This window comes from Salmo salar, chromosome 18 (genome assembly GCF_965601325.2).
Source record: "Salmo salar chromosome 18, fSalSal1, whole genome shotgun sequence".
Taxonomy (NCBI): Eukaryota; Metazoa; Chordata; class Actinopteri; order Salmoniformes; family Salmonidae; genus Salmo; species Salmo salar.
Window position 1 is genome coordinate 63,526,161 of NC_138308.1, and position 26,379 is coordinate 63,552,539.

Genomic DNA, 26,379 nt, shown 5'->3' on the forward strand with positions numbered 1-26,379 from the left:
TTTCACACTGACCATGTGCAATGCCATTTAGAATCATCTTAAGCTTTAATCCCCACCCAAACTCTGACCATTTTACTCGCCCGAGCAGAGCTGGTTAGGCTGTTTTCATGTTATCCAGAGCGTTGGTGACTGTAACTGTGCTCCTGGCAACAATTTAATTATGCTTTATTTTGCCAACGTTTACTGACACCGACCATATTCAACCGGTGTTGAGCGTTCGTAAATTCATCAGTTATTATGCGCTCTGGCACACAGACGAGAGTGCTCTGAAGCAGTTTTTGCGGTGACGTTCTATTGAAATGGATACTTGCATTGTTGACTCTTTTTGTAAAATTTTACTATGCAATACATAAAAAAAATCTGCGTTAGACAGGATTACCTACACAAACTGACCAACTCAAATAGACAGAAGCGTGCTATGACAGACCAATCCAAACAAATCTCTTGGCATGTCCAGCCCACTCATTATCTCAGCCAATCATGGGTAGCGGGAAGGTTGCTCGCTTTTTCTGTGGCTTAACCAACTAGGCTCGTAATTTAACAATTTTATTCGTATTTACAGATGGCATACAAGTTTCTTATTAAGGCACATGGAAGTTCACATGTTCGAGAAGGCATTTCTGCCCCAATTTCTTTTTGAAAATTAATAATAGTTTGTTCAAACGGCTCTGCTACGAAGTAGTGAATAAAAATAAAAATTACTTATTTACATAAGTATTCAGACCCTTTGCTATGAGACTTGAAATTGAGCTCAGGTGCATCCTGTTTCCATTGACCATCCTTGATGTTTCCACAACTTGATTGGAGTCCACCTGTGGTAAATTCAATTGATTGGACATGATTTGGAAAGTCACATCTATCTATATAAGGTCCCACAGTTGACAGTGCATGTCAGAGCAAAAACCAAGCTATGAGGTCGAAGGAATTGTCTGTAGAGCTCCGAGACAGATGTGGAATAGAGTCAACACATTGTTCAACACTTTTATAAGCCATCAAATGTGTGTTCTCCCTACTTCCACAACCAGCACTGCAGCTGCAATGAATGAGTATAGCAAAGTGTTTACAGCATCCAACAAACCTCATTGATACAGAACTGTTTTTAGTTGGTTAACGTTGCATCAGCTTACATTTTTTAAGTAATGTTTAAAAACAAATCTGAGCGGTAGATCTCAGCTTGCATTTTGACTCAGTGATCTTGACTCAAAGGTTGGTGACCACTGAACTACACCATCACAATAAATAGATTATTTAATCTAGACAGGTCTAAAGAAACATGATATGAAGAAAATGTTAGGCCCTGATCTGGCTATGCCATATTGCTGTGGGCTACACTAGTTCATTTAACAGACAAGATTTGCTTAGAATTCCATGGCATTATTTTATAGCATGAAGAATACAATTGAACATAGCTCAATAAAATAGAAAGGATATTTTCACTAAACGATTTCCGAGAGAGTGCACACATTCTGTTTTGAGAGATTGACAAAGAAACAGGTCTTCCTAAATCCTCCTTAATTTAGTTATTTATGCAATTTAAGTTGTGATACAAACGTTAGGCTATATGTTTAGATTTTTAATACGTTCCAAGGCTGCATGATACGACTAATGATTATTTGAAAAGAATTGCATGAAAGGCATGACCTCTGCTATGTTTCTGGCACAGGCTGCACAAACTTCATCAGTCTCTCATTCACAATTTGACAAGCACTTGATAATATTCTCACCCATCAGACTATTCTTAATTTAAACTGGTCTTTACATATAGCCTATTAATAATATGTCTATGGAATAATGTTTTATTTATAATGGCCCACAAAAAAATACTTGTCATCCGTAGCCTGCACTCGAATAGCGAATGGAGGTTACGGGCAGTTAAGTTTTTATTATGCAAGCAAGCTTTCCCTAATGTAAATTTAATTAAATTGTCATACATACATACATACATACATACATACATACATACATACATACATACATACATACATACATACATACATACATACATACATACATACATACATACATACCCACATACTCTACCGGTCAAAAGTTTTAGAACACTTACTCATTCAAGGGTTTTTCTGCGATTTTTCGTTTTGTTGCGATTGCGCAATGACTGGGCATACAAGAACACATTTCACTAGGCCTTGTAGGCTACGTGCTCTTCAGGGCCTAGTGAACTCCATTTGGAGTTATTTGGCCACTTTAGATGCAAACCTTATGAAAACATAAAGGCTAGGCTACATGATGTGTGCGACTATGATTTGAAAAAGTCAGAAAGCTGGCCAGCATTCACATGTAATGTAATATTATCACCCATCAGACTATTCTCAATTGAATTTTGTCTTTACAAATGCGAAATAATATATGTGTGAAATTAGTTTTGATTGAGAATAGACCATTTATCATGCACCGGAACAGTGAAAAAACTAAAATACATGTCATGTATACACTTAAATAGCAAATGGAGGACGCTTTTCCCGTGGTTCATTTTCATGCCAGCCAGGTAAGCTACTCCTGTTGTAATACGAGGCAATGTGCTTAATATTACGAATGTTGAGAAATAGATATAGTAGGCCTAGCCTATAGGAAGCAGATGAAATCCTCTTTTTAATAGAGGCCATAAAAACTCTTATCACATAATTGCATAGCCTATAGAAATGTTGAGCAACATGAGCTCATGGGGTCTGATGAAGTGTTTGATTTGATTGCATTTGTCACACCTGTTCCCGCTCTTCCCCCCTGGCGCTTGAGGGCGCCAGGTTCCCCAGCATTGCACACTCCTACCACCATCATTATCCACACCTGCCTTTCCCACGTCACACGCATCAGCGATTATTGGACTCACCTGGACTCTATCTCCCCTGTCATTACCTTCCCTATATATGTCTGGTTCCCTTCTGTTCCCTGCTTCAGCATTGATTGTCGTATGTCCTTGTTTACCCGTGTGCCGACGCTGTGCCTGTCTTGTTACCTGTTTGTTCCTGATTAAATGTTGACTCCCCGTACCTGCTTCTCATCTCCGGCGTCGGTCCTTACAACATTGACATTGATGTCAGGGTGATTAGAGGGACAATAGAGCGCTGAGTACCAGCCCAGTGGATCTGGGATGATTCTGGCTGAGAGTCTGGGCACTTGGCTGAGATTCAGACTCGGCCGACGTCATGTGGCCCGAGTCTGGGCCGCTTTCGGCAGTTTTACTATTGGCTAGGATGCAGGGATTGAACTCGGGCCGATTCAGGTGTGAGTTATCTGGCCCAAATGTAAAATCAGCCAAAAAAGAAATGTCCCCTTTTCAGGACCCAGTCTTTCAAAGATAATTCGTAAAAATCCAAATAACAGATCTTCATTGTAAAGGGTTTAAACACTGTTTCCCATGCTTGTTCAATGAACCATAAACAATTAATGAACATGCACCTGTGGAATGGTCGTTAAGACACTAACAGCTTACAGATGGTAGGCAATTAAGGTCACAGTTACGAAAACTTAGGACACTAAAGAGGCCTTCTACTGACTCTGAAAAACACCAAAAGAAAGATGCCCAGGGTCCCTGCTCATCTGCGTGAATGTGCCTTAGGCATCCTGCAAGGAGGCATGAGGACTGCAAATGTGGCCAGGGCAATAAATTGCGATGTCTTTATTGTGAGACGCCTAAGACAGCGCTACAGGGAGACAGGACGGACAGCTGATCGTCCTCGCAGTGGCAGACCATGTGTAACAACACCTGCACAGGATCGGTACATCCGACCATCACACCTGCGGGACAGGTACAGGATGGCAACAACAACTGCCCGAGTTACACCCTGAATGCACAATCCCTCCATCAGTGCTCAGACTGTCCGCAATAGGCTGAGAGAGGCTGGACTGAGGGCTTGTAGTAAGGCAGGTCCTCACCAGACATCACCGGCAACAACGTTGCCTATAGGCGAAAAAAAGTGCTCTTCACTGACGAGTAGCGGTTTTGTCTCACCAGGAGTGATGGTCGGATTGGCGTTTATCGTCGAAGGAATGAGCGTTACACTGAGGCCTGTACTCTGGAGCAGGATCGATGTGGAGGGCCTATCATGGTCTGGGGCAGTGAGTCACAGCGTCATCAGACTGAGCTTGTCATTTTTATACATTTTTTATTTACCTTTATTTTATTAGGCAAGTCAGTTAAGAACAAATTCTTATTTTCAATGACAGCCTAGAAACAGTGGAGGGGCAGAACGACAGATTTTTACCTTGTCAGCTTGGAGATTCGATCTTGCAACCTTTCGGTTACAAGTCCAACACTCTAACCACTAGGCTACCTGCTGCCCCAGATTGCAGGCAATCTCAATGCTGTGTGTTACAGGGAAGACATCCTCCTCCCTCATGTGGTACCCTTCCTGCAGGCTCATCCTGACATGACCCTCCAGCATGACAATGCCACCAGCCATACTGCTTGTTCTGTGCGTGATTTCCTGCAAGACAGGAATGTCAGTGCTGCTATGGCCAGCAAAGAGCCATTCCCCCCAGACATGTCCGGGAACTTGCAGGTGCCTTGGTGGAAGAGTGGGGTAACATCTCACAGCAAGAACTGGCAAATCTGGTGCAGTCCATGAGGAGGAGATGCACTGCAGTACTTAATGCAGCTGGTGGCCACACCAGATACGGACTGTTACTTTTGATTTTGACCCCCCCTCCTTTGTTCAGGGACACATTATTCCATTTGTTAGTCACATGTCTGTGGAACTTGTTCAGTTTATGTCTCAGTTGTTGAATCTTATGTTCATACAAATATTTACACATGTTAAGTTTGCTGAAAATAAACGCAGTTGAGAGGACTTTTCTTTTTTATTGCTGAGTTTATTATTTGGTGCTCGGGCCAATTCCGGTGTGAGTTATCTGGCCCAAACTGTTGTAGCTACTCTCTGGCAGATGATTACACAGACTGCTTTATATAATTCATATTTCATAATTTCTTTATTTTTCCATATTTTCTCATTGTTTCTGTGATCAAAAATGCAATTATGCACGCAAACTCGGTCACCAGGTGTACGGTGTTTCCTCCGACACAATTTTTTTTTTTGTGGTTGGGGTTGGGTATAATTTCTATGTATAATAGTAATATTTAAAATGACTAAATCGTGTAATTTTGTATTCATTTCTAAAAATTTGCATCGGTCCGCTTCTGTGGGGATTCTGGTAAGATGCCGGCAAAGTCGGCTGAATTCCGTTAGACGGGCCGATTCAGGGCAGTCATTCATTTTGATTCCGGGCAGAGTACGACACCCGATTCTGGGCCGATTCAGTCAGTTCCGACCCCCCGGAAGAGGGCCGCTTCTGAGCCAATTCCTCATTGTGAGCTGGGAGTCCATTAGCGACGGGCAGTTAGCAAGTTTGGTAGGCTACTAATAACCATCAGTGGCATCAGAGTGCAGTTTTGGAGAAGCCTAGTTACCTTGACTGATAGTCATGTGGAATTTGACTGTGGTCATGACTCGTGACCGCCGGTGTGGTGGTAATGGTCACCTTAACAGTCCTTACCTTACTTCATTTTTAAATGACAGACAAAGGAGTCACCAGACCCGATCGCAGGGATGGCTAACTCTAGAGGTCCTGCTGGTCATTTCGGATTTGGGGAAATATGCACAGTTTTTTTTGCACCCAGTGTATGGAATTTTCTGCTGAGCTCTCTGCATTTTCAAGATGTTAATGGAGGACCTCATTGTTGAGGAATGTGTTTGCTTCTTAACTTCTCTAGGGCCGGCGGGACGAAATCGTCCCACCTACGTAACAGCCAGTGGAATCCTGTGGCGCGTTATTCAAATACCTTAGAAATGCTATTACTTCAATTTCTCAAACATATGACTATTTTACACCATTTTAAAGACAAGACTCTCGTTAATCTAACCACACTGTCCGATTTCAAAAAGGCTTTACAACGAAAGCAAAACATTAGATTATGTCAGCAGAGTACCCAGCCAGAAATAATCAGACACCCATTTTTCAAGCTAGCATATAATGTCACAAAAACCCAGAAGACAGCTAAATGCAGCACTAACCTTTGATGATCTTCATCAGATGACATACCTAGGACATTATGTTATACAATACATGCATGTTTTGTTCAATCAAGTTCATATTTATATCAAAAACCAGCTTTTTACATTGGCATGTGACGTTCAGAACTAGCATACTAGCAAACTTCCGGTGAATTTACTAAATTACTCACGATAAACGTTCACAAAAAGCATAACAATTATTTTAAGAATTATAGATACAGAACTCCTCTATGCACTCGATATGTCCGATTTTAAAATAGCTTTTCGGTGAAAGCACATTTTGCAATATTCTCAGTAGATAGCCCGGCATCACAGGGCTAGCTATTTAGACACCCAGCAAGTTTAGCACTCACCAAAGTCAGATTTACTATAAGAAAAATGTTCGTCAGAATGCACTCCCAGGACTTCTACTTCAATAACAAATGTTGGTTTGGTCCCAAATAATCCATAGTTATATCCAAATAGCGGCGTTTTGTTCGTGCGTTCAAGACACTATCCGAAAGGGTAAATAAGGGTTACGAGCATGGCGCATTTCGTGACAAAAAAATTCTAAATATTCCATTACCGTACTTCGAAGCATGTCAACCGCTGTTTAAATTCCATTTTTATGCAATTTTTCTCGTAAAAAAGCGATAATATTCTGACCGGGAATCTGCATTTAGGTAAACAGACGAAAGAAAATAAAGCACGGGGTCGACTCGTGCACGCGCCTAAGCCCATAGTACTCTGATCGGCCACTTGCCAAAAGCGATAATGTGTTTCAGCCAGAGGCTGCCTCGATATCGTTCAGCTTTTTCCCGGGCTCTAAGAGCCTATGGGAGCCGTAGGAAGTGTCACGTTAGAGCAAAGATCCTCAGTCTTCAATAAAAAGAGCCCAGATGAACAACAACTTGTCAGACAGGCCACTTCCCATATAGAATCCTCTCAGGTTTTTGCCTGCCATATAAATTCTGTTATACTCACAGACACCATTCAAACAGTTTTAGAAACTTTAGGGTGTTTTCTATCCAAAGCCAATAATTATATGCATATTCTAGTTACTGGGCAGGAGTAGTAACCAGATTAAATCGGGTACGTTTTTTTATCCGGCCGTGTCAATACTGCCCCCTACCCCCAACAGGTTAAATTGCTTGTAGTATTGTTTGTTCTTATTATGTTGTATGTTTGAATGTTGTACATTTTATAAATTGTGTTCATGCAGGGCTCACTTGGAAAAACAGCCATTGTCTCAAAGGGAGTCCCTGCTAAAATAAAGGTTAAATAATTGTAATTTTTTGGGGATACATCCAAAACAATGGCACAGATAAGTTGCTGTCTTGTCAGGACACTGTGTTGATCACAGTAGGTCGAGGAGATCGCATTGCAAATTAAAAACTAAACTAGAAGCTAGCTAAATAGTTTATTGCTAGCAAATCTGCCAGTATGACAACTGAATTCAACAATATCTGTTGCTGAAAACATCTGGGCAAACCAATAGGGTCTGGCTTCATTAGATAGACCTCCCTCACAAGGAAAGTTGGTCTGTGTGATTCAGTTCAGTCAGCTCTCAGCTGCGCAACATTTGTTCACCAGGAGTATCCGTATAGCCTCTCCCCACAAATTGTCTTCATGTCCAGAATGCACCGCAGAGCAGCTGGAGTCAAACAATCGCTGCCTTACTACGATTCTGCAAAGGGCCCAATCTTTTCTTCAGAACCATGGACAGCAGCCCCTGCCCCAACCTCCTTGCAAGGTTTGAACTGTTTAAATCCTATATAGTCATTATTAGGGCAACCAGAGGACTGTTCAAACAGGTCAAATCACTTGGCCTGTAAAGGCAATCAAATATATGGTCTGCTGGACTCCAGCTCTTGCAGAGAATCGAATCTGAATAGGTCCTGACCGTGAGCCGATTCTCTCCCTTTGATGCTTAATGAGTGTGTGTTCTGAAGTGGCCTGGGAGTGGGGGCCTGCTCATGAAGAGCATTGCCTTAAGTTTAAATTGACGTTTTTAATGGAGGCCGTTTCAATTGATTGTTTCAACGCCCTGAAATGATACTTTAGCTGTTTGCAAGTCTAGCAAGAAGTAGGCTAGATAAACCCTGGATTGCAGGCAGTCCTCCATTTATAATGTTGTATCGAATTCTGTGTCTACACAATGATTTTGGTTTAATTGTGCAGGTGTTCTGTTCATCATGGTATTTGTATTTATTAGGGATCCCCATTAGCTGCTGCCAAAACAATACATAATTTAACATGCCAACACCACCACATATGAACAACACAAAATGTTCAATTCCACCATACAACAATATCACAATGTGTGCATATATATGTGTCTGTACCTTTGTATGTGTCTCTTCACAGTCACCATTGTTCCATGAGGTGTATTTTTACCTGCTTTTTAAATCTGATTATACTGCTTGCATCAGTTACCTGATGTGGAATAGAGTTCGATGTAGACATGGCTCTATTTAGTACTGTGCGCCACCCATAGTCTGTTCTGGACTTGGGGACTGTGAAGAGACCTCTGGTGGCATGTCTTGTGGGGTATGCAACACCTCTTACAAAAACAAGTAATGATAAGGCCAATCTCTCTTCCCCTTTGAGACATGAGAGACTGACATGCATGTCATTAATGTTAGCTCTCCATGTACTTTTAAGCCTCTTTGTGGCACCTGATCACACTACTGAACAGTAGTCTAGGTGCGACAAAACTAGGGCCTGTAGGACCTGCCCTGTTGATACTGTTGTTAAGAAGGCAGCGCAGCAACGCTTTATTATGTACAGACCTCTCCTCATCTTAGCTACTGTTGTATCAATATGTTTAGACCATGACAGTTTACAATCCAGGGTTACTCCAAGCAGTTTAGTCACATCAACTTGCTCAATTTCCACATTATTTATTACAAGATTTAGTTGAGGTTCAGGGTTTAGTGAATGATTTGTCCAAAATACAATGCTTTTAGTTCTAGAAATACTTAGGACTAACTTATTTATTGCCACCCATTCTAAAACTGTCTGCAGACCCTTTTTAAATGTTGCAGTGATTTCACTCACTGTATTAGCTGACGTGTACAGTGTTGAGTAATCCGCATACATAGACACACAGGCTTTACTTAGAGCCAGTGACATGTCGTTATTAAAGATTGAAAAGAGTAAGGGGTCTAGACGGCTGCACTGGGGAATTCCTGATTCTACCTGGATTGTGTTGGAGAGGCTTCCATTAAAGAATACCCTCTGTTCTGTTCGACAAGTAACTCTTTACCTACATTATACCAGGGGGTGTAAAGCCATAACACGTATGTTTTTCCAGCAGCAGACTTATGATTGATAATGTCAAAAGCTGCACTGAAGTCTAACGAGACATCCCCCACCATCATTTTATCATCCATTTCTCTGAGCCAATCATCAGTCATTTGTGTAAGTGCTGTGTTTGTTGAGTGTCCTTCCCTATAAGTGTGCTGAAAGTCTTGTCAATTTGTTTACCCTGAAATAGCATTGTAACTGGTCAAACACCATTTTTTCCAGAGGTTTAGTAACTGGTCGGCTATAGGCTGATTGGTCGGCTATTTGAGCCAGTAAAGGGGGCTTTACTAATCTTGGGTAGCGGAATGAATTTAGCTTCCTTCCAGGCCAGAGGGCACACACTTTCTAGCAGGCTTAAATTGAAGATGTGGCAAAATCGTCCGCCATTATCCTCAGTAATTTTCCATCCAGATTGTCAGACCCCGGTGGCTTGTCATTGTTGTTATTGATAGACAATAATACTTTTTTCACCTCTTCCACATTGACTTTACGGAATTCAAAAGTACAATTCATAATTTGGTCAGATATACTTAGATGTGTAGTGTCGGCGTTTGTTGTTGGCATGTCACCCATAAGTTTGCTTATCTTGTCTTGTCTTATCTTAAAAGTCATTAAAGTAGTTGGCAATATCAGTGGGTTTTGTGATGAGCCATTGATTCAATGAATGATGGAGCCGAGTTGGCTTTTTCCCCCCCAAATTTCATTTAAGGTGCTCCAAAGCTTTTTACTATCATTCTTTATGAAATGTATCTTTGTTTCATAGTATAGATAATTTTTTATTTAGTTTCATCACATGATTTCTTAATTTGCAGTACGTTTGCCAATCAGTTTGGCTGCCAGACTTATTTGCCATACCTTTTGCCTCATCACTCTCAACCATATCACAATGTAGTGTATACCCAAACATCAAACACTGGACCAGGGTGATACAAATGCATTTTTGACCTCTTCATCTCAGAATAAACTTGGAATGTCTAATCTTGATTAGATCTAAGACACAAGACACTACAGTGCAATACAGAAAGCCTCAAATCCATAATTTTAGACAGTAGGCAGACCGTATTGGCTTATCCCACAGGGCACAAACGTAATTCATTGAAATGACATGGAAACAACGTTGATTCAACCAGTGTATGCCCAGTGATATTTGAATTCCAGTTATATGACAGAGGCAGGGCCTCTCTTCGATAATTGTATTTCAAATCAAATGGGAAATGTCAAATAGATCATAACATCCAGCTTTAGTTGCGCTTGCCTCTTAGATGCATGTAAAGCAATCCTGCTGGCCTGGGTATTTTTTAAGTTTTAGCGTCACATGTGGCAAGGATACTCAAGGTGAAGAACCGAGCCGAATGAGAAACTGGTAGCTCAATCGATACTGACTATTTTGAAAGCCTGGTTGTATTAGCTAGTGTAGCCACTGTAAAAGCATCATGGAAGGACACTGGTATTCTCTAGTATGAAATTACAAATCGTTCATGGGGGGTTGTACTGTACGTGGGAGGGGATTCTAGGTGGGTTCACATGATCAGTGTTCATCCCGAAGGTATTTTGTGCTGTTATTCTGTCAGCCTCGCTAAACTGCTGTGAGAGAGTGTTAGACTTACGTTAGTCTCAAGTCGTGGTTCAAATCACCTCAGTTTAGAATATGCAGTAAAATGTTCCCTGCATAGAACTGAACACAGTGGGTTTTACAGTATTAGACTGACCTGACATTGCTGCTAATGGGAAACCAGTCAGGATTTGTTGCTGAGATTAAATGAAAAGGTCCTTAAAAATGCATGACTATAATGAGCTAATTAGGAGAAGAACAATTCTGTAAATTAATCTGCTTTAAGCCCTCCTTGTCCAATAGGCCTCCACTCATTGGGTTAGTCTGAAATGGGAGCAGGAAGCAGGTGGATGTCTACATTAAGGTGACACGAAAGGGCTGCATCAGCATGTTGCCATGCCTATAGTAAGTGTCATATTGTAGTGTGTGACACGTGTCTCTGCTGCTGATAGAGACATATGGGCTTCCTGGTGTTTCCTCTGCGCCGAGGTAAGGTTTGCTGTCTGCGACCTGACCTGCATTGGAGATGACCGTGAACTGACATGCTGACAAAGCAACAGGAAATGCTGTTGGGATTAAGTGACAGATGTGCCAATGACATGTCATTCCAAAAAGTGCGGCCTCAACATGGAGACCACAGAGGGACAGTAGCAATAGTTTATCCGGATCATGTTAGAATTGTATTGATAATTTTAGTGTGGAACTAAAATCAAAAGCAGATAATAAAAAAAAGAGTATGGAATTGATCCCCTTTTACTTTTTAAAAGACAGGTTACTAGTAAAGTATAGAGGGAGACAGGGTTAGTAGGGGCTAAGACGGGGCTCAAAACCCGTCGCCAGGGGGCTTGTGTGGTCCGGAGATGAGAGCGTTGCCGGTCGACCAGACTTTGCCTACAAGGCAGATACTTTTGGGTCAAATAACCAACAACAATTAATATAAAATGAATATTATAGCCCTAACTAAAAAGGTGGAACAACAGCTAAACAGTGCAAGTGGAGGCTGGCCATTTGAAAGGATACCTTGCATGCACCTGAGGCACAACTTAGATCTTCTTCAGGTAGGGATATGTCAGGCCAATGTCGCTGAATGATGATTGTGAAAGAATGAGCACTTAGTGTTCCAACCTGAACACCACATTTGAAATCCTGGAAGACTTCTGTTTTATCTCCCACTGACTTTGTTTATGCATTGAAATTCCTGTCATTCCCAAGTAGTTCAACCTCTTTTGTAGTAGTAGTGTTAGTAGCAGGAACAGCAACAGTATTAGTGAAATTCCACGCTAATGGAATTACTTTGATTCAGCTTTTCCACTTCAAAATGTATACCAAACAAAAAGCATTGATTTAAAAGTTTAACAAACTGAACAATTTTCACAATGTATTTCAAAAACAAATTTACTGGAAGAACTGTGTAGATGCAAAGTTTGGTAACAGAATTACAGTAAAATCTCCCGTTTTTTTAATGCAACCACCTAAGTTAAATATCTGCTCCAAATTAAGATTCAAAGATGTCTGCAGAAAGAATGGGGTGTCAGCTATGACGACTATGATGATAAAAAAAAATGGACTAATTGAACTACAGTAGGGGAAGTTGATTTACATTATGGTAACGGAATTACATCATGAGTCACTTATCTGTACTATACAGAAATGCATAATTATGGATATGAATATCCTTCTCTTCATAGTGATGTATCCTGAATAGGTACACAAAAGGTAGAAATATAGATATTATTCTACACACTCACTATTATTGTAATGAGCTGGACCCCCAAACAAGGCCACATTTGGTTGGTCCGCTACACCCTCAGTAACATTTGCTAAATGTGACCAATACATTTGATTTGGATTTTTATTTGATTTGGTCAAATCTGAAACAATAGGTTTGGACACCACAGAGCAGAAAGAGAAAGATCAGTAAAAATGCTATAACTAAATTGGTAGGTTTACCTTTACTTGTTATTCTGTGAACATTCATTATCCTCCCTCATGAGGGAGAGAAATTTGAAAATATCTTCAAGATATGTGGGTTTTTGGTGATGGAATTACAAGTCAATGGTTCTTAAACTCATAGAAGGAAAAGCATATCTCCAAAACTAAATGTTTGTTTATTAGTTGGTAGGGGTCTTTACTTCAACATTGTGTTTTGATGTATTTCTATTACCTTTTAAGACTTTTTCTGGTAAGACCCCTTTTTTCCCCATCTGTTTTGACCAGATATCAAAGCCTTTGCTTTATATACAGTGAGGGGAAAAAGTATTTGATCCCCTGCTGATTTTGTACATTTGCCCACTGACAAAGAAATGATCAGTCTATAATTTTAATGGTATGTTTATTTGAACAGTGAGAGACAGAATAACAACAACAAAAAATCCAGAAAAACATGTCAAAAATGTTATAAATTGATTAGCATTTTAATGAGGGAAATAAGTATTTGACCCCTCTGCAAAACATGACTTAGTACTTGGTGGCAGGAGGGATTTTGTCTTATATTAAGCAAAGCAGATGGCACCATTTTCTTGTTTTTGAAATTTACGGATAGCCAGTGGCACACTCCAACATTCAGATATAATTTACAAACGAAGCATGTGTGTTTAGTGAGTCCGCCAGATCAGAGGCAGTAGGGATGACCAGGGATGTTCTGTTGATAAGTGTGTGTATTGAACCATTTTCCTGTCCTGCTAAGCATTCTAAATATAACGAGTACTTCTGGGTGTCAGGAAAAATGCAGAGTATTAAGTATAATATTTTCTTCAGGAATGTAGTGAAGTAAATGTAAAAGTTGTCAAAAATGTAAAGTACAGATACCCCCCAAAATTACTTAATTAGTACTTTACACCACTGCCCAGTATTAGTAATAGTTGTAGAAAGTGTTATTATCCCTTTGGGGGAAGTAGGTTTTGCAGCAGAATCATCCATAAAAACAGCAACATCAACCAATTTATTGCCTGTGAACTAATGTACTAATACGGTTCATACTGATCAATAAATGTATTTGCTTGAAGCATGCATTTGTGAAAATGACACAGTATTATTTATCTGGCCTCCAATCAACAAGAGCAGCCTGATTGGAGGGAGAGCAATTTGGATTAGTTCTGTGGGCATGTGGAGCATTGCCTTGTGGGAAATCAGTGATGTCGCATCTCCTGTAATTAGTTGTGCTTGTTAGAAAAATGAAGGGGCTACTAATTAGCAAGTGGGTAGCTTTTTGACTTGTTGTGCCTTTCCTTGAAGATCATTATTATTATTATCTTCTCTAGGCAAATCTAAGAAGCCTTGTGGCAGAGGCGAAAAATAGCTCAGTCTTGCTGCTCAATAGCTTCATGCCTACGTGTGTAGTTTAATGTGTATGTTGTATTTTGATATGTATAGGTGTGCTAAACAGGGCTCATCTGGAAAATAGACCTTGGTCTCAGCATTGACTCCCTGTCAAAATAAGGGTTAAATAAAATAAAAAATGCAGATGCAGTGCATCTAGATAGTTTTTATAGGGGTGACTGCCTGTGACAGACAGCCGCACTGTACGCATGTGCTGGTCGACCCTTGCAGGCTATTCACGACAACATCTTGGATTAGAAACCAGGCCTCCCATTTTCGCATTGAAAAGAGAATTAGCCTTTGGCATCTGGTTAGACTATGATAATTTATCATTTCACCAATTTTAGACAACCAAGAGCTTGATTTGATAGCAACCGAAAGCATAATGTGTTTACATACAGTATTGAGTCATTTGGTATTACGAAAAGCTTGTGACAATTTTGTATACAGAGACCAACACATGACCAATACTGTAAATAAATTATAGCAGATTATAAATTATTACTGTATTAAAGGGATAGTGCGAGCTTTTAACATTTTTATGTCTCTGTGTGCAGTTTGAAGAAAATTGAAGGTAGTTTCACAAGCCATTGCTAGCTAGCGCAATGACTGGAAGTCTACAGGTCACAGTCTCCGAGAATTATTCCATTAATTTGATTTCCATTATCTCACCGGCAAATTAGCACAAAATGTAGCCTACACTGCTTACAGTGGCTTGCGAAAGTGTTCACCCCCTTGGCATTTCCCTATTTTATTGCCTTACAACCTGGAATTAAAATTGATTTTTGAGGGTTTGTATCATTTGATTTACACAACATGCCTACCACGTTGAAGATGTAAAATATGTTTTATTGTGAAACAAACAAGAAATAAGACAAAAAAAAAACACAAGACTTGAGCGTGCATAACTATTCACCCCCCCCCCCAAAGTCAATACTTTGTAGAGCCACATTTTGCAGCAATTACAGCTGCAAGTCTCTTGGGGTATGTCTCTATAAGCTTGGCACATCTAGCCACTGGGATTTTTGCCCATTCCTCAAGGCAAAACTGCTGCAGCTTCTTCAAGTTGGATGGGTTCCTGCTGGTGTACAGCAATCTTTAAGTCATACAGCAGTCTTTAAGTCATTCTCAATTGGATTAAGGTTTGGGCTTTGACTAGGCCATTCCAAGACATGGAAATGTTTCCCCTTAAACCACTCGAGTGTTGCTTTAGCAGTATGCTTAGGGTCATTGTCCTGCTGGAAGGTGAACCTCCGTCTGTCTCACATCTCTGGAAGACTGAAACAGGTTTCCCTCAATAATTTCCCTGTATTTAGTGCCATCCATCATTCCTTCAATTCTGACCAGTTTCCCAGTCCCTGCCAATGGAAAACATCCCCATAGTTGTTCTCGGGTGATGAGAGGTGTTGGGTTTGCGCTAGACATTGCGTTTTCCTTGATGGCCATTTTTTTCTTTATGCAATGGCTTTTTTCTGTCCACTCTTCTGTAAAGCCCAGCTCTGTGGAGTGTACGGCTTGAAGTGGTCTTATGGACAGACACTCCAATCTCCGCTGTGGAGCTTTGCAGCTTCTTCAGGGTTATCTTTGGTCTCTTTGTTGCCTCTCTGATTAATGTCTCCGTGCCTGGTCCGTGAGTTTTGGTGGACGGCCCTCTCTTGGCAGGTTCGTTGTGGTGCCATATTCTTTCCATTTAAATGTTTAATTGTTGTATTTTTCACCCCTTTTTCTCCCCAATTTCATGGTATCCAATTGGTAGTAGTTAGTCTTGTCTCGTTGCTGCAACTCCCGAATGGACTCGGGAGAGGCGACAGTCGAGAGCCATGCGTCCTCCGAAACACAACCCAACCAAGCCAAGCAGCGCTGCTTCTTGACACAATGCCCATCCAACCCTGAAGCCAGCCACACCAATGTGTCGGAGGCAACACTGTACACCTGACAACCGTGTCAGCGTGCACTGCGCCCGGCCCGCCACAGGAGTCGCTAGTGCGCGATGAGACAAGGATATCCCTGCCGGCCAAACCCTCCCTAGCCCGGACGACGCTGGGCCAATTGTGCGCCGCCCCATGGGCCTACCGGTCACGGCCGGCTGCAACAGAGCCTGGACTCGAACCCAGAATCTCTAGTGGCACAGTTAGCACTGCGATGCAGTGCCTTAGACCACTGCCCCACTCGGGAGGCCCTTCTTTCCATTATTTTATAATGGATTTAATGGTGCTCCATGGAATATTCAAAGTTTCTTTTTTTTTTTTATAACCCAACCCTGATCTGTACTTCTCCACAACTTTGTCCCTGACCTGTTTGGAGAGCTCCTTGGTCTTCATGGTGCCGCTTGCTTGGTGGTGCCCCTTGCTTAGTGGTGTTACAGTCCCTGGGGCATTTCAGAACAGGTGTGTGTGTGTGTGTGTGTGTATATATACTGAGATCAAGTGACAGATCATGTGTCACTTAGATTGCACACAGGTGGACTTTATTTAACTAATTATGTGACTTCTGAAGGTAATTGGTTGCATCAGATCATATTTAGGGGCTTCATAGCAAAGGGGGTGAATACATATTCATGCACCACTTTTGTTATTTTTTTCATTTCACTTCACCAATTTGGACTATCTTGTGTATGTCCGTTACATGAAATCCAAATAAAAATCTATTTAAATTACAGGTTGTAATGCAACAAAATAGGAAACACGCCAAGGGGGATGAATACTTTTGCAAGTCACCGAAGTGACTGAAAAAATTACCTACAGTTGCATAAAATCGATCACTTGTTGGCGATCAAAAATCCTTATTGCCTTAAATTGAAACAAACTTTCTCCCCAATTTAAGGCAATAAGGATTTTTGATCGCCAACAAGTGATCAGTTTGGTACTTTCAAACTTTCTTTTGCACTGATCTGGGTTGTAATATGTGTTGAGTTTATCAATGACCTGATTAAATGTATGCACACTTTTACGATTAACTGGTCTGTGCTGTACTTTCCAACATCGTTGAATATTAACTGACTGTAAATACACTTTAACATCCAGAACAACTTTTACTTCTTCACCCAGCTCTTTTTTGGAAGACACAAAATAAGAAGAACATAGGCTATTGGCCATTTGTGTCATTGGATTCGTCTGTAATTATGGAGATGCTTTTTCATTTGTTTTATTTCTTGACTTCAGATGGCGGTCTATTGCACAGTTAATTTTTTTAGTGTAAGGTATTGTAATAGTTTTGCAGCACATACTGTATTATTGTTACCTGCAACAAGCACCCCAGCGGGGTATTGACACTTTTTTTCAAGCGATATTCTGATCTTGAATTAGCCTATCTATTATTTTCTTTGTACTTCTATGGTTGGTTTCACTGGCTATCCCCTTTAACTGCCCCTAATTTACTTATTTTTACAATTTCCGATGACCAGAGATTGAGTTTGTTGGAGAGGATCAGCGTAAGCAAAGTGAGGTGTAGAATCAGGAATCTACAAATACTACACAAACAGACATTGATTGATTGGAGACACTAGCGTGATAATGCTGTAAATACACAGTGCCTCATTTAATTGCCCAAACACAGAGCACTATACATAGTATCAGAGACCAGCAGCCTTCCAGCTGCCAGTTCAGTTCCCATTTTTGTGTCGCCCGGCCCCGTGCTTGAACCAGCAAACGGAAGTCCTCCTCCCTCACCTCTAGGCTACTGCTGTCTCACGAGCTAATCCCCTCATATTTGAATGAGTGGATGTGAAATTCAGATCACTATGATTCTTCTACTTTTAGGACTTTTAATGGATAGCAGAAGTTGCACAGGAGGAACAGGTCTGTTTTACACATACTAATCCATAATCCGTTTCCAGGAATGATGCTGATGTGACATTACATAAGAACTGGGACCTGAGCTGTCGGGATTAGCACGCACAGTGACTCCAGAGGACATGCTAATCTCCCCATGTGATTATTAGTCATGATATTTAACACTGGCTTAATGAGCAAAGCAGTATTATCTGGCATATTTTCCTGTTCCATCTGCCTCTCTGGGTTTCCTTTAACAAAGGTACAGAGAATTTAAGTGGATTTATTTTAAATCAGGGATTATTCAACAGATATGGAATGACTAAGGAAGGTTTTAGTAGTTCAGTCCTGATGAATCTGGACTAAAAGGGAGCTCTAAGTCCTTTTTGTTAGATAAAATGTTTAGGTGTTGGAACCCTGTGACGGGGATGCTCATTCGATCCTCGCATGAGCCCTTCACACTTCTACTCCCTCTATTCCAGCCATACTAAACAAGCAGATCACAGTCTGGATCCGCACCCAGAATGGGGTCAATACGGACCACGGGTCCTGACTTAATGTTTTGGTTGTGCATTGGGAGTTTGTCTGTCATTCACTGACAGACCTTAGAGAGCTATTTATAACCTGTCAGAAATGTCCAGTTGATCAACAAGTGCATGTTAGCTAGGTAGGTAAATTAGGCTAACCTGCTATCTAACCCCCAGGGCCCACATTGATTTTGTTGAGTCACTCGGGGATCATATGAACGCACATAAGACATAGCAAAATGTGTAGAATTGCAGGAAATGTTTAAAGCTGTAACATTTTCTCTCCACCCCATGAAGAGATGTGTAGAATTGCAGAAAATGTGCTTTAAAATATTCTCTCTGCCAACAATAGGGGTGTGAACAGTTTGAGGTTGCATGGGTTGGAATGTGGGGTTTATTCCTACACTGATAAATAACATCCATCTGGACCACCTAGGAAATTTGTGTGACCGGACATTCTCAGATAGTAGTTGAGTACGCTTGCTATACTCAGTCTCCCTGCTTCTGCTCCTATCCTGTCATAGAAAAGAGTAAAACTATATTGGGAGTTTGGTTTAACAGGTTTGACAATGCATTGCTTGCCAACCAACCCTCAGCCCAAGCAGACATAAATAGATTTCACTGTGGGAAATGCAGCTCTTCCATGTTTAGAGGGGTTGCTATGGATGGAGTTATTTTTAATGCAGTGAGTATGTTAATGTAATGACAAAATCTGCAACCTATGCTTTAAGGAACCATACTATTAGGATTATTATTAATCTCAAAGACATTAACATCAATATTTCAATACTTGTGTTTTTTAGGAAATTCAGTTTCCATTTAAAAAAAAATTCTAACTTTTATTTTAACAGGGAAGACATTGAGACATACAGCTGAAGTCGGAAGTTTACATACACCTTAGTCAAATACATTTAAACTCAGTTTTTCACAATTCCTGACTTACTAGTAAAAATTCCCTGTCTTAGGTCAGTTAGAGCACCACTATATTTTAAGAATGTGAACTGTAGTAACTAATAGTAGAGAGAATTATTTCAGCTTTTATTTCTTCCATCACATTCCCAGAAGTTTACATGCACTCAATTAGTATTTGGTAGCATTGCCTTAAACAATTTAAACTTGGGGTCAAATGTTTCGGGTAGCCTTCCACAAGTTGGGTGAATTTTGGCCCATTCCTCCTGACAGAGCTGATGTAAGGTTTGTAGGCCTCCTTGCGCGCACACAGTTTCAGTTCTGCCCACAAATTTTCTATGTGATTGAGGTCAGGGCTTTGTGATGGCCACTCCAATACCTTCACTTTGTTGTCCTTAAGCCATTTTGCCACAACTCTGGAAGTATGCTTGGGGTCATTGTCCATTTGGAAGACCCATTTGCAACCAAGCTTTAACTTCCTGACTGATGTCTTGAGATGTTGCTTCAATATATCCACATAGTTTTACTGCCTCGTGATGCAATCTATTTTGTGAAGTCCCTTTTTCCTCCAAACATAATGGTCATTATGGCCTGTTACGCACACCTCTAGGAAGAGGGAACGCAACACCCTGCTACAACTCAACTCTCCGTGGTGTGAAAGAGGTATGGACTGTAGGTGTGAGTAAGGATGACAAAAAGCAGAGAATTACCATTTACAGGGAATTTATTCCGTCGCACGGTAAGTTTGGGGAAAAGGGGCTGGACGGAACCAAAGCAAAGAAAGTAAATATCAAAGCCCCCTCACCTGCCTACCCACTACTTACCTAACTAGTACCACCTGGTGCACTAACCAAAATACAGGGGATGGTCCGCCCAGGTCTTTCCTAGTGTGCATAGACAACAAACTACTACGGGTAATGTATGCCCGCGGGCCTCTTGCCTAAGCACTCCCTAGGTGCCTTCCCCTTCCCCCCCTGGGAACAAAGGAAACAGAATAACAAACAATTTCACAACAAAACAGAGAAGAAAAAAACTCAGGACATTAAAGAAGCTCTCTCTCTGAGCAACAAACTAACACAGAACATTACAATAAGCTCTCTTAGCAACAACTAACACAGTACATACCAAATGTCTTAACAACCAACATACTATAACCCTCAGCCTCCTCTCTCAGCAAATATCTCTTTCTTCTGAGGAACAGAACACTGGCTTATAAAGCTTCAGAAAGAGTTGTTAATGGGAGACAGCTGCGTCCTGAAGAGGGGGCAGGGTCAGCTCTCCAATCAGCAATGGGGTCGACCAATCAGCTGCTTGGAGAATTTCAGGAAGCCATTTCCTGAAATACCTACATGAAAATATACAAACCAGAAACTGGGGAACGTAACATGGCCAAACAGTTTTATTTTTGTTTCATCAGACCAGAGGACATTTCTCCAAAAAGTATGATCTTTGTCCCCATATGGTGGTTTTGGAGCAGTGGCTTCTTCCCTGCTGAGCGACCTTTCAGGTTATGTCGATATAGGACTGTGGATATACATACTTTTGTACCTGTTTCCTCCAGCATCTTCACAAGGTCCTTTGCTGTTGTTCTGGGATTGATTTGCAATTTTCGCACCAAAGTACGTTCATCTCTAGGAGACAGAAGGCGTCTCCTTCCTGAGCGGTATGACGGCTGCGTGGTCCCATGGTGTATATACTTGCGTATTATTGTTTGTACAGATGAACGTTGTACCTTCAGGTATTTGGAAATTGCTCCCAAGGATGAACCAGACTTGTGGAGGTCTACAATACTTTTCTGAGATCTTGGCTGATTTCTTTTGAATTTTCCCATGTTGTCAAGCAAAGAGACACTGAGTTTGAAGGTAGGCCTTGAAATACATCCACAGGTGAACCTCCAATTGACTCAAAATTATGTCAATTAGCCTATCAGAAGCTTCTAAAGCCATGACAATTTTCTGGAATTTTCCAAGCTGTTTAAAGGCACAGTCAACTTAGTGCATGTAAACTTCTGACCCACTGGAATTGTGATACAGTGAATTATAAGTGAAATAATCTGTCTGTAAACAATTGTTGGAAAAATGACTTGTGTCATGCACAATGTAGTTGTCCTAACCAACTTGCCAAAACTATAGTTTGTTAACAAGAAATTTGTGGAGTGGTTGAAAAATGAGATTTAATGACTCCAACCTAAGTGTATGTAGACTTCCAACTTCAACTGTAGGTCTCTTTTACAAATGCATCTTGTATATACAACAAAAATATACCCATTTTACCCAAACTATACTGAACAAAAATGTAAACGCAACAATTTAAGTTACAGTTCATATAAGGACATCAGTCAATTTAAATAAATTCATTACACCCTAATCTATGGATTTCACATGACTGGACATGGACGCAGCAATGGATGGGTCTTGGAGGGCTAGGGCCCATCCACTTGGGAGCCAGGCCCATCCAATCAGAATGAGTTTTTCTCCACAAAAGGGCTTTATTACAGACAGAAATATTTTAGAGTGGCTTTTTGTTTTCCCCAGCACAATGTGTGTGTTGTCTGTGTATGTTCCAATCTATATACACCTAAAAATTAGGTGTAATGATCATGCTGTTTAATCAGCTTCCTGACACGCCTGTCAGGTGGATAAATGCTCATTAACAGGGATGTAAACAAATTTGTGCACAACATTTTAGAGAAATAAACTTTTTGGGCATATGGAACATTTCAGGGATCTTTTATTTCATCTCATGAAACGTAACAACATGTGGAAAAAATCAAGGTGTCTGAATATTTTCCAAATGCAATTTATATACAGTACCGGTCAAAAGTTACTCATTCAATGATTTTTCTTGATTTTTACTATTTTCTACATTGTAGAATAATAGTGAAGACATCAAAACTATGAAATAACACATATGGAATCATGTAGTAACCCAAAAAGTTTTAAACATTCAAAATATAAAAAGTAGCCACATTTGCCTTGATGACAGCTTTGCACACTCTTGGCATTCTCTCAACCAGCTTCACCTGCAATGCTTTTCCAACAGTCTTGAAGGAGTTCCCACATATGCTGAGCACTTGTTGGCTGCTTTTCCTTCACTCTGCAGTTCAACTCATCCCAAACCATCTCAATTGGGTTGAGGTCGGGTGATTGTGGAGACCAGGTCATCTGATGCAGCACTCATCACTCTCCTTGGTCAAATAGCCTTTACCTGTAGGTGTGTTGGGTCATTGTCCTGTTGAAAAACAAATGATAGTCCCACTACGCGCAAACCAGATGGGATGGTGTATTGCTGCAGAATGCTGTGGTAGCCATGCAGGTTAAGTGTGCCTTGAATTCTAAATAAATCACTGATAATGTCACCAGCAAAGCACCATCACACCTCCTCCTCCCTGCTTCACCGTGGGAACCACACATGTGGAGGTCATCCGTTTACCTACTCTGCGTCTCACAAAGACATGGCGTTTGGAACCAGAAATCTGTAATTTGGACTCATCAGACCAAAGGACAGTTTTCCACCTGTCTAATTTCCTTTGCTCGTGTTTCTTCGCGCAAGCAAGTCTCTTCTTATCGGTGCCCTTTAGTTGTGGTTTCTTTTTAGCAATTCGACCATGAAGGCCTGATTCACGCAGTCTCCTCTGAATAGTTGATGTTGAGATGTGTCTGTTACTTGGAATAATTATTTCATGGTTTTGATGTAAAAATAAAGAAAAACCCTTGAATGAGTAGGTGTGTCCAAACTTTTGACTGGTATTGTACATTTAACCCTACTTGTTCAAGTCCTGATATTTTCTGAAAGAGTTGGGTAACGCGTCTAGTCTGTGTCTTACTTGTTGATATTCAGTGGGCAATCACAGCCTCCGTGCACTAATAAATAGGTGAAAATAAATGGATAAGAAACTATTCCATTCATTTGTCTGAAATCATCCCACAGGCAAATTTGTAAGGATTTTTTTTTCAATTTTCGCCTAAAATGACTTTCCCAAATCTAACTGCCTGTAGCTCAGGCCCTGAAGCAAGGATATGCATATTATTGGTACTATTTGAAAGGAAACACTTTGAAGTTTGTGGAAATGTGAAAGGAGGATAGGAGAATATAACACAATAGATCTGGTAAAAGATAATACAAAGAAGAAACCAGCTGTTCTTTTGTATTTTTTTTGTACCATCATCTTTGAAATGCAAGAGAAAGGCCATAATGTATTATTCCAGCACAAGTGCAATTTAGGTTTTGGCCACTAGATGGCAGCAGTGTATGTGGAACGTTTTAGACTGATCCATTGAACCATTGCCTTTCTGTTCAAAATGTATCAAGACTGCCGAAATGTGCCTAATAAGTTTATTCATAACTTTTCATGTTCAAAATTATGCACTCTCCTCAAACAATAGCATGGTATTATTTCACTGTAATAGCTACTGTAAATTGGACAGTGCAGTTAGATTAACAAGAATTTAAGCTTTCTGCCAATATCAGATATGTCTATGTCCTGGGAAATGTTATTTTTACTTACAACCTCATGCTAAATGCATTACCCTACATTAGCTTAACCGTCCCACGGAACACCGATTCCCGATGAAGTTAACACAAATTGTAGCCTGTATCTTTGTGGTAAAAAAAGGTAATTTAAACATTTGTGTAAATCGTTCACTCCCTATTTTTTTTGTAGCATGTTACGTGTATTGGTCCAGGTCTAGGCAAAGGATAGAAAATACGAGGAGGGTGCTTAGGCTATTGTCAGGGTGCTTACTTTGATTAAAACAAACTTTGTTGGGGGAATGATCCGGGTTGTAATATGAGTTGAGTTTACACTGAGTGTACAAAACATTAAGAACACTAATATTGCCCTCAACAGCCTCAATTTGTTGGGCATGGACTCTACAAGGTGTCGAAAGTGTTCCACAGGTATGCTGGCCCATGTTGACTCCAATGCTTCCCACAGTTGTGTCAAGTTGTCTGAATGTCCTTTGGGTGGTAGACCATTCTCGATAACCACAGGAAACTGTTGAGCGTGAAAACCACAGCAGCGTTGCAGTTCTTGAAACAAACTGGTGTGCCTGGCACCTACTACCATACCCTGTTCAAAGGCACTTAAATCTTTTGTCTTTCCCATTCACCCTCTGAATGGCACACATACACAATCTGGCCTGTTGTCCAGACCTCTGGCAGTCTCTATGGGGGTACCACAGGGTTCAATTCTCGGGCCGACTCTTTTCTCTGTATATATCAACGATGTCGCTTTTGCTGTGGGTGATTCCCTGATCCACCTCTATGCAGACGACACCATTCTGTATACATCTGGCCCTTCTTTGGATACTGTGTTAACTAACCTCCAAACGAGCTTCAATGCCATACAACACTCCTTCTGCAGCCTCCAACTGCTCTTAAACGCTAGCAAAACCAAATGCATGCTTTTCAACCGTTTGCTGCCCGCCCGACTAGCATCACTACTCTGGACGGTTCTGACCTAGAATACGTGGACAACTACAAATACCTACGTGTCTGGCTAGACTGTAAACTCTCCTTCCAGACTCATATCAAACATCTCCAATCCAAAATCAAATCTAGAATTGGCTTTCTATTCCGCAACAAAGCCTCCTTCACTCACGCCACCAAACTTACCCTAGTAAAACTGATTATCCTACCGATCCTCAACTTCGGCGATGTCATCTACAAAATAGCTTCAAATACTCTACTCAGCAAACTGGATGCAGTCTATCACAGTGCCATCCGTTTTGTTACCAAAGCGCCTTATACCACCCACCACTGCGACCTGTATGCTCTAGTCGGCTGGCCCTCGCTACATATTCGTCGCCAGACCCACTGGCTCCAGGTCATCTATAAGTCTATGCTAGGTAAAGCTCCGCCTTATCTCAGCTCACTGGTCACGATAACAACACCCACCCGTAGCACGTGTTCCAGCATATCTCACTGGTCATCCCCAAAGCCAACACCACCTTTAACCCCTTTTTTCCCCATGGATTTGCCTATAGCTTGGGATTAAGAATAGCTTGAGTGGTTTTCCATGTGTCTGATAAATCTCAAGAGTCTGCTGAGAAACACATTTTTAATCAGGAGCCCTTGGTCAGCTATATAATGACTGACATACAGTAGACACAGCACTGCAGTGGTGTCAGTCTCTTGAATCCATTCTCGTCAAATCATCATCACTACGACACTAATGTCTCTCTACTGTCTTCATCTGCCTGTCTCTGGATTGTAAGGCATGCTTCACATCTATGTGCTCTTTTTCTTTCTCCCTCTCTCTTTTCTTCGATGTGAAGGCTGTGAGTCCCGGGGCACCAGAGGATGAGAGCAAGCTGTCGGTAGGTCCTGTCTGGTTTGTCTATGTTTATGTCTGTGTCTATATGGCTAGTCTAACTTCTTTCTCTCCTTCCATACTGTACTCAAGTACCATGCGTTCTCTGTTTTATGGGTCCAACCTGCCTGTAGTATCCCTGTCTTAAAACTTTTTTATTGAACCTTTATTTAACTGGCAAGTCAGAACAAATTCTTATTTACAATGACGGCCTACCTCGGCCAAACCCAGACAACGCTGGGCCAATTGTGCACTGGCCTATAGGACTCCCAATCACGGCCAGATGTGACACAGCCTGGATTCAAACCAGGGACTGTAGTGACGCCTTTTACACTAAGATGCAGTGCCTTAGACCGCTGATCCACTCGGGTCTGTCTTTGCAATTCAAATATTACTCTCTCAGTACGTCACTAGTGCTACTGTGAGTTATTATACAATGATGCCTACAGTTTCAAACACTTGAAGACCAGTTAATATATCCAAAATACTAAAAATAAAGTTATTGATCAGAGAGTGTTTTGCTAAAAGTCCTTCATAACCAAAACAGGCAACAATGAAATATTTACTTTACATTTTGTCCAAAAAGGCCCCAAAACTGTTTTGAACAGCAAAAGGAGAAGTCTCAGCGGATTCCACTAAGCTGCATCCTTATGCCCTTAACAAACAGCGCAGA

At 40.9% G+C, this 26,379-nt stretch overlaps 1 protein-coding gene across 3 annotated transcripts in view; it reads left to right on the forward strand.

Annotated features, from left to right (window-relative positions):
- LOC106577456 (sodium/potassium/calcium exchanger 2) overlaps positions 1-26,379 on the forward strand; it is a 184,137-nt gene that overhangs the window by 66,673 nt on the left and 91,085 nt on the right. For 2 of the 3 annotated variants that reach the window (XM_014155447.3, XM_014155450.3), the window contains exon 3: positions 25,672-25,713. The exons of the other annotated variant lie outside the window; for it this stretch is intronic. In XM_014155447.3, the coding sequence (XP_014010922.1) occupies positions 25,672-25,713 (42 nt within the window). The remainder of the gene's footprint in view (positions 1-25,671; positions 25,714-26,379) is intronic. 3 annotated transcript variants of the gene reach the window in all.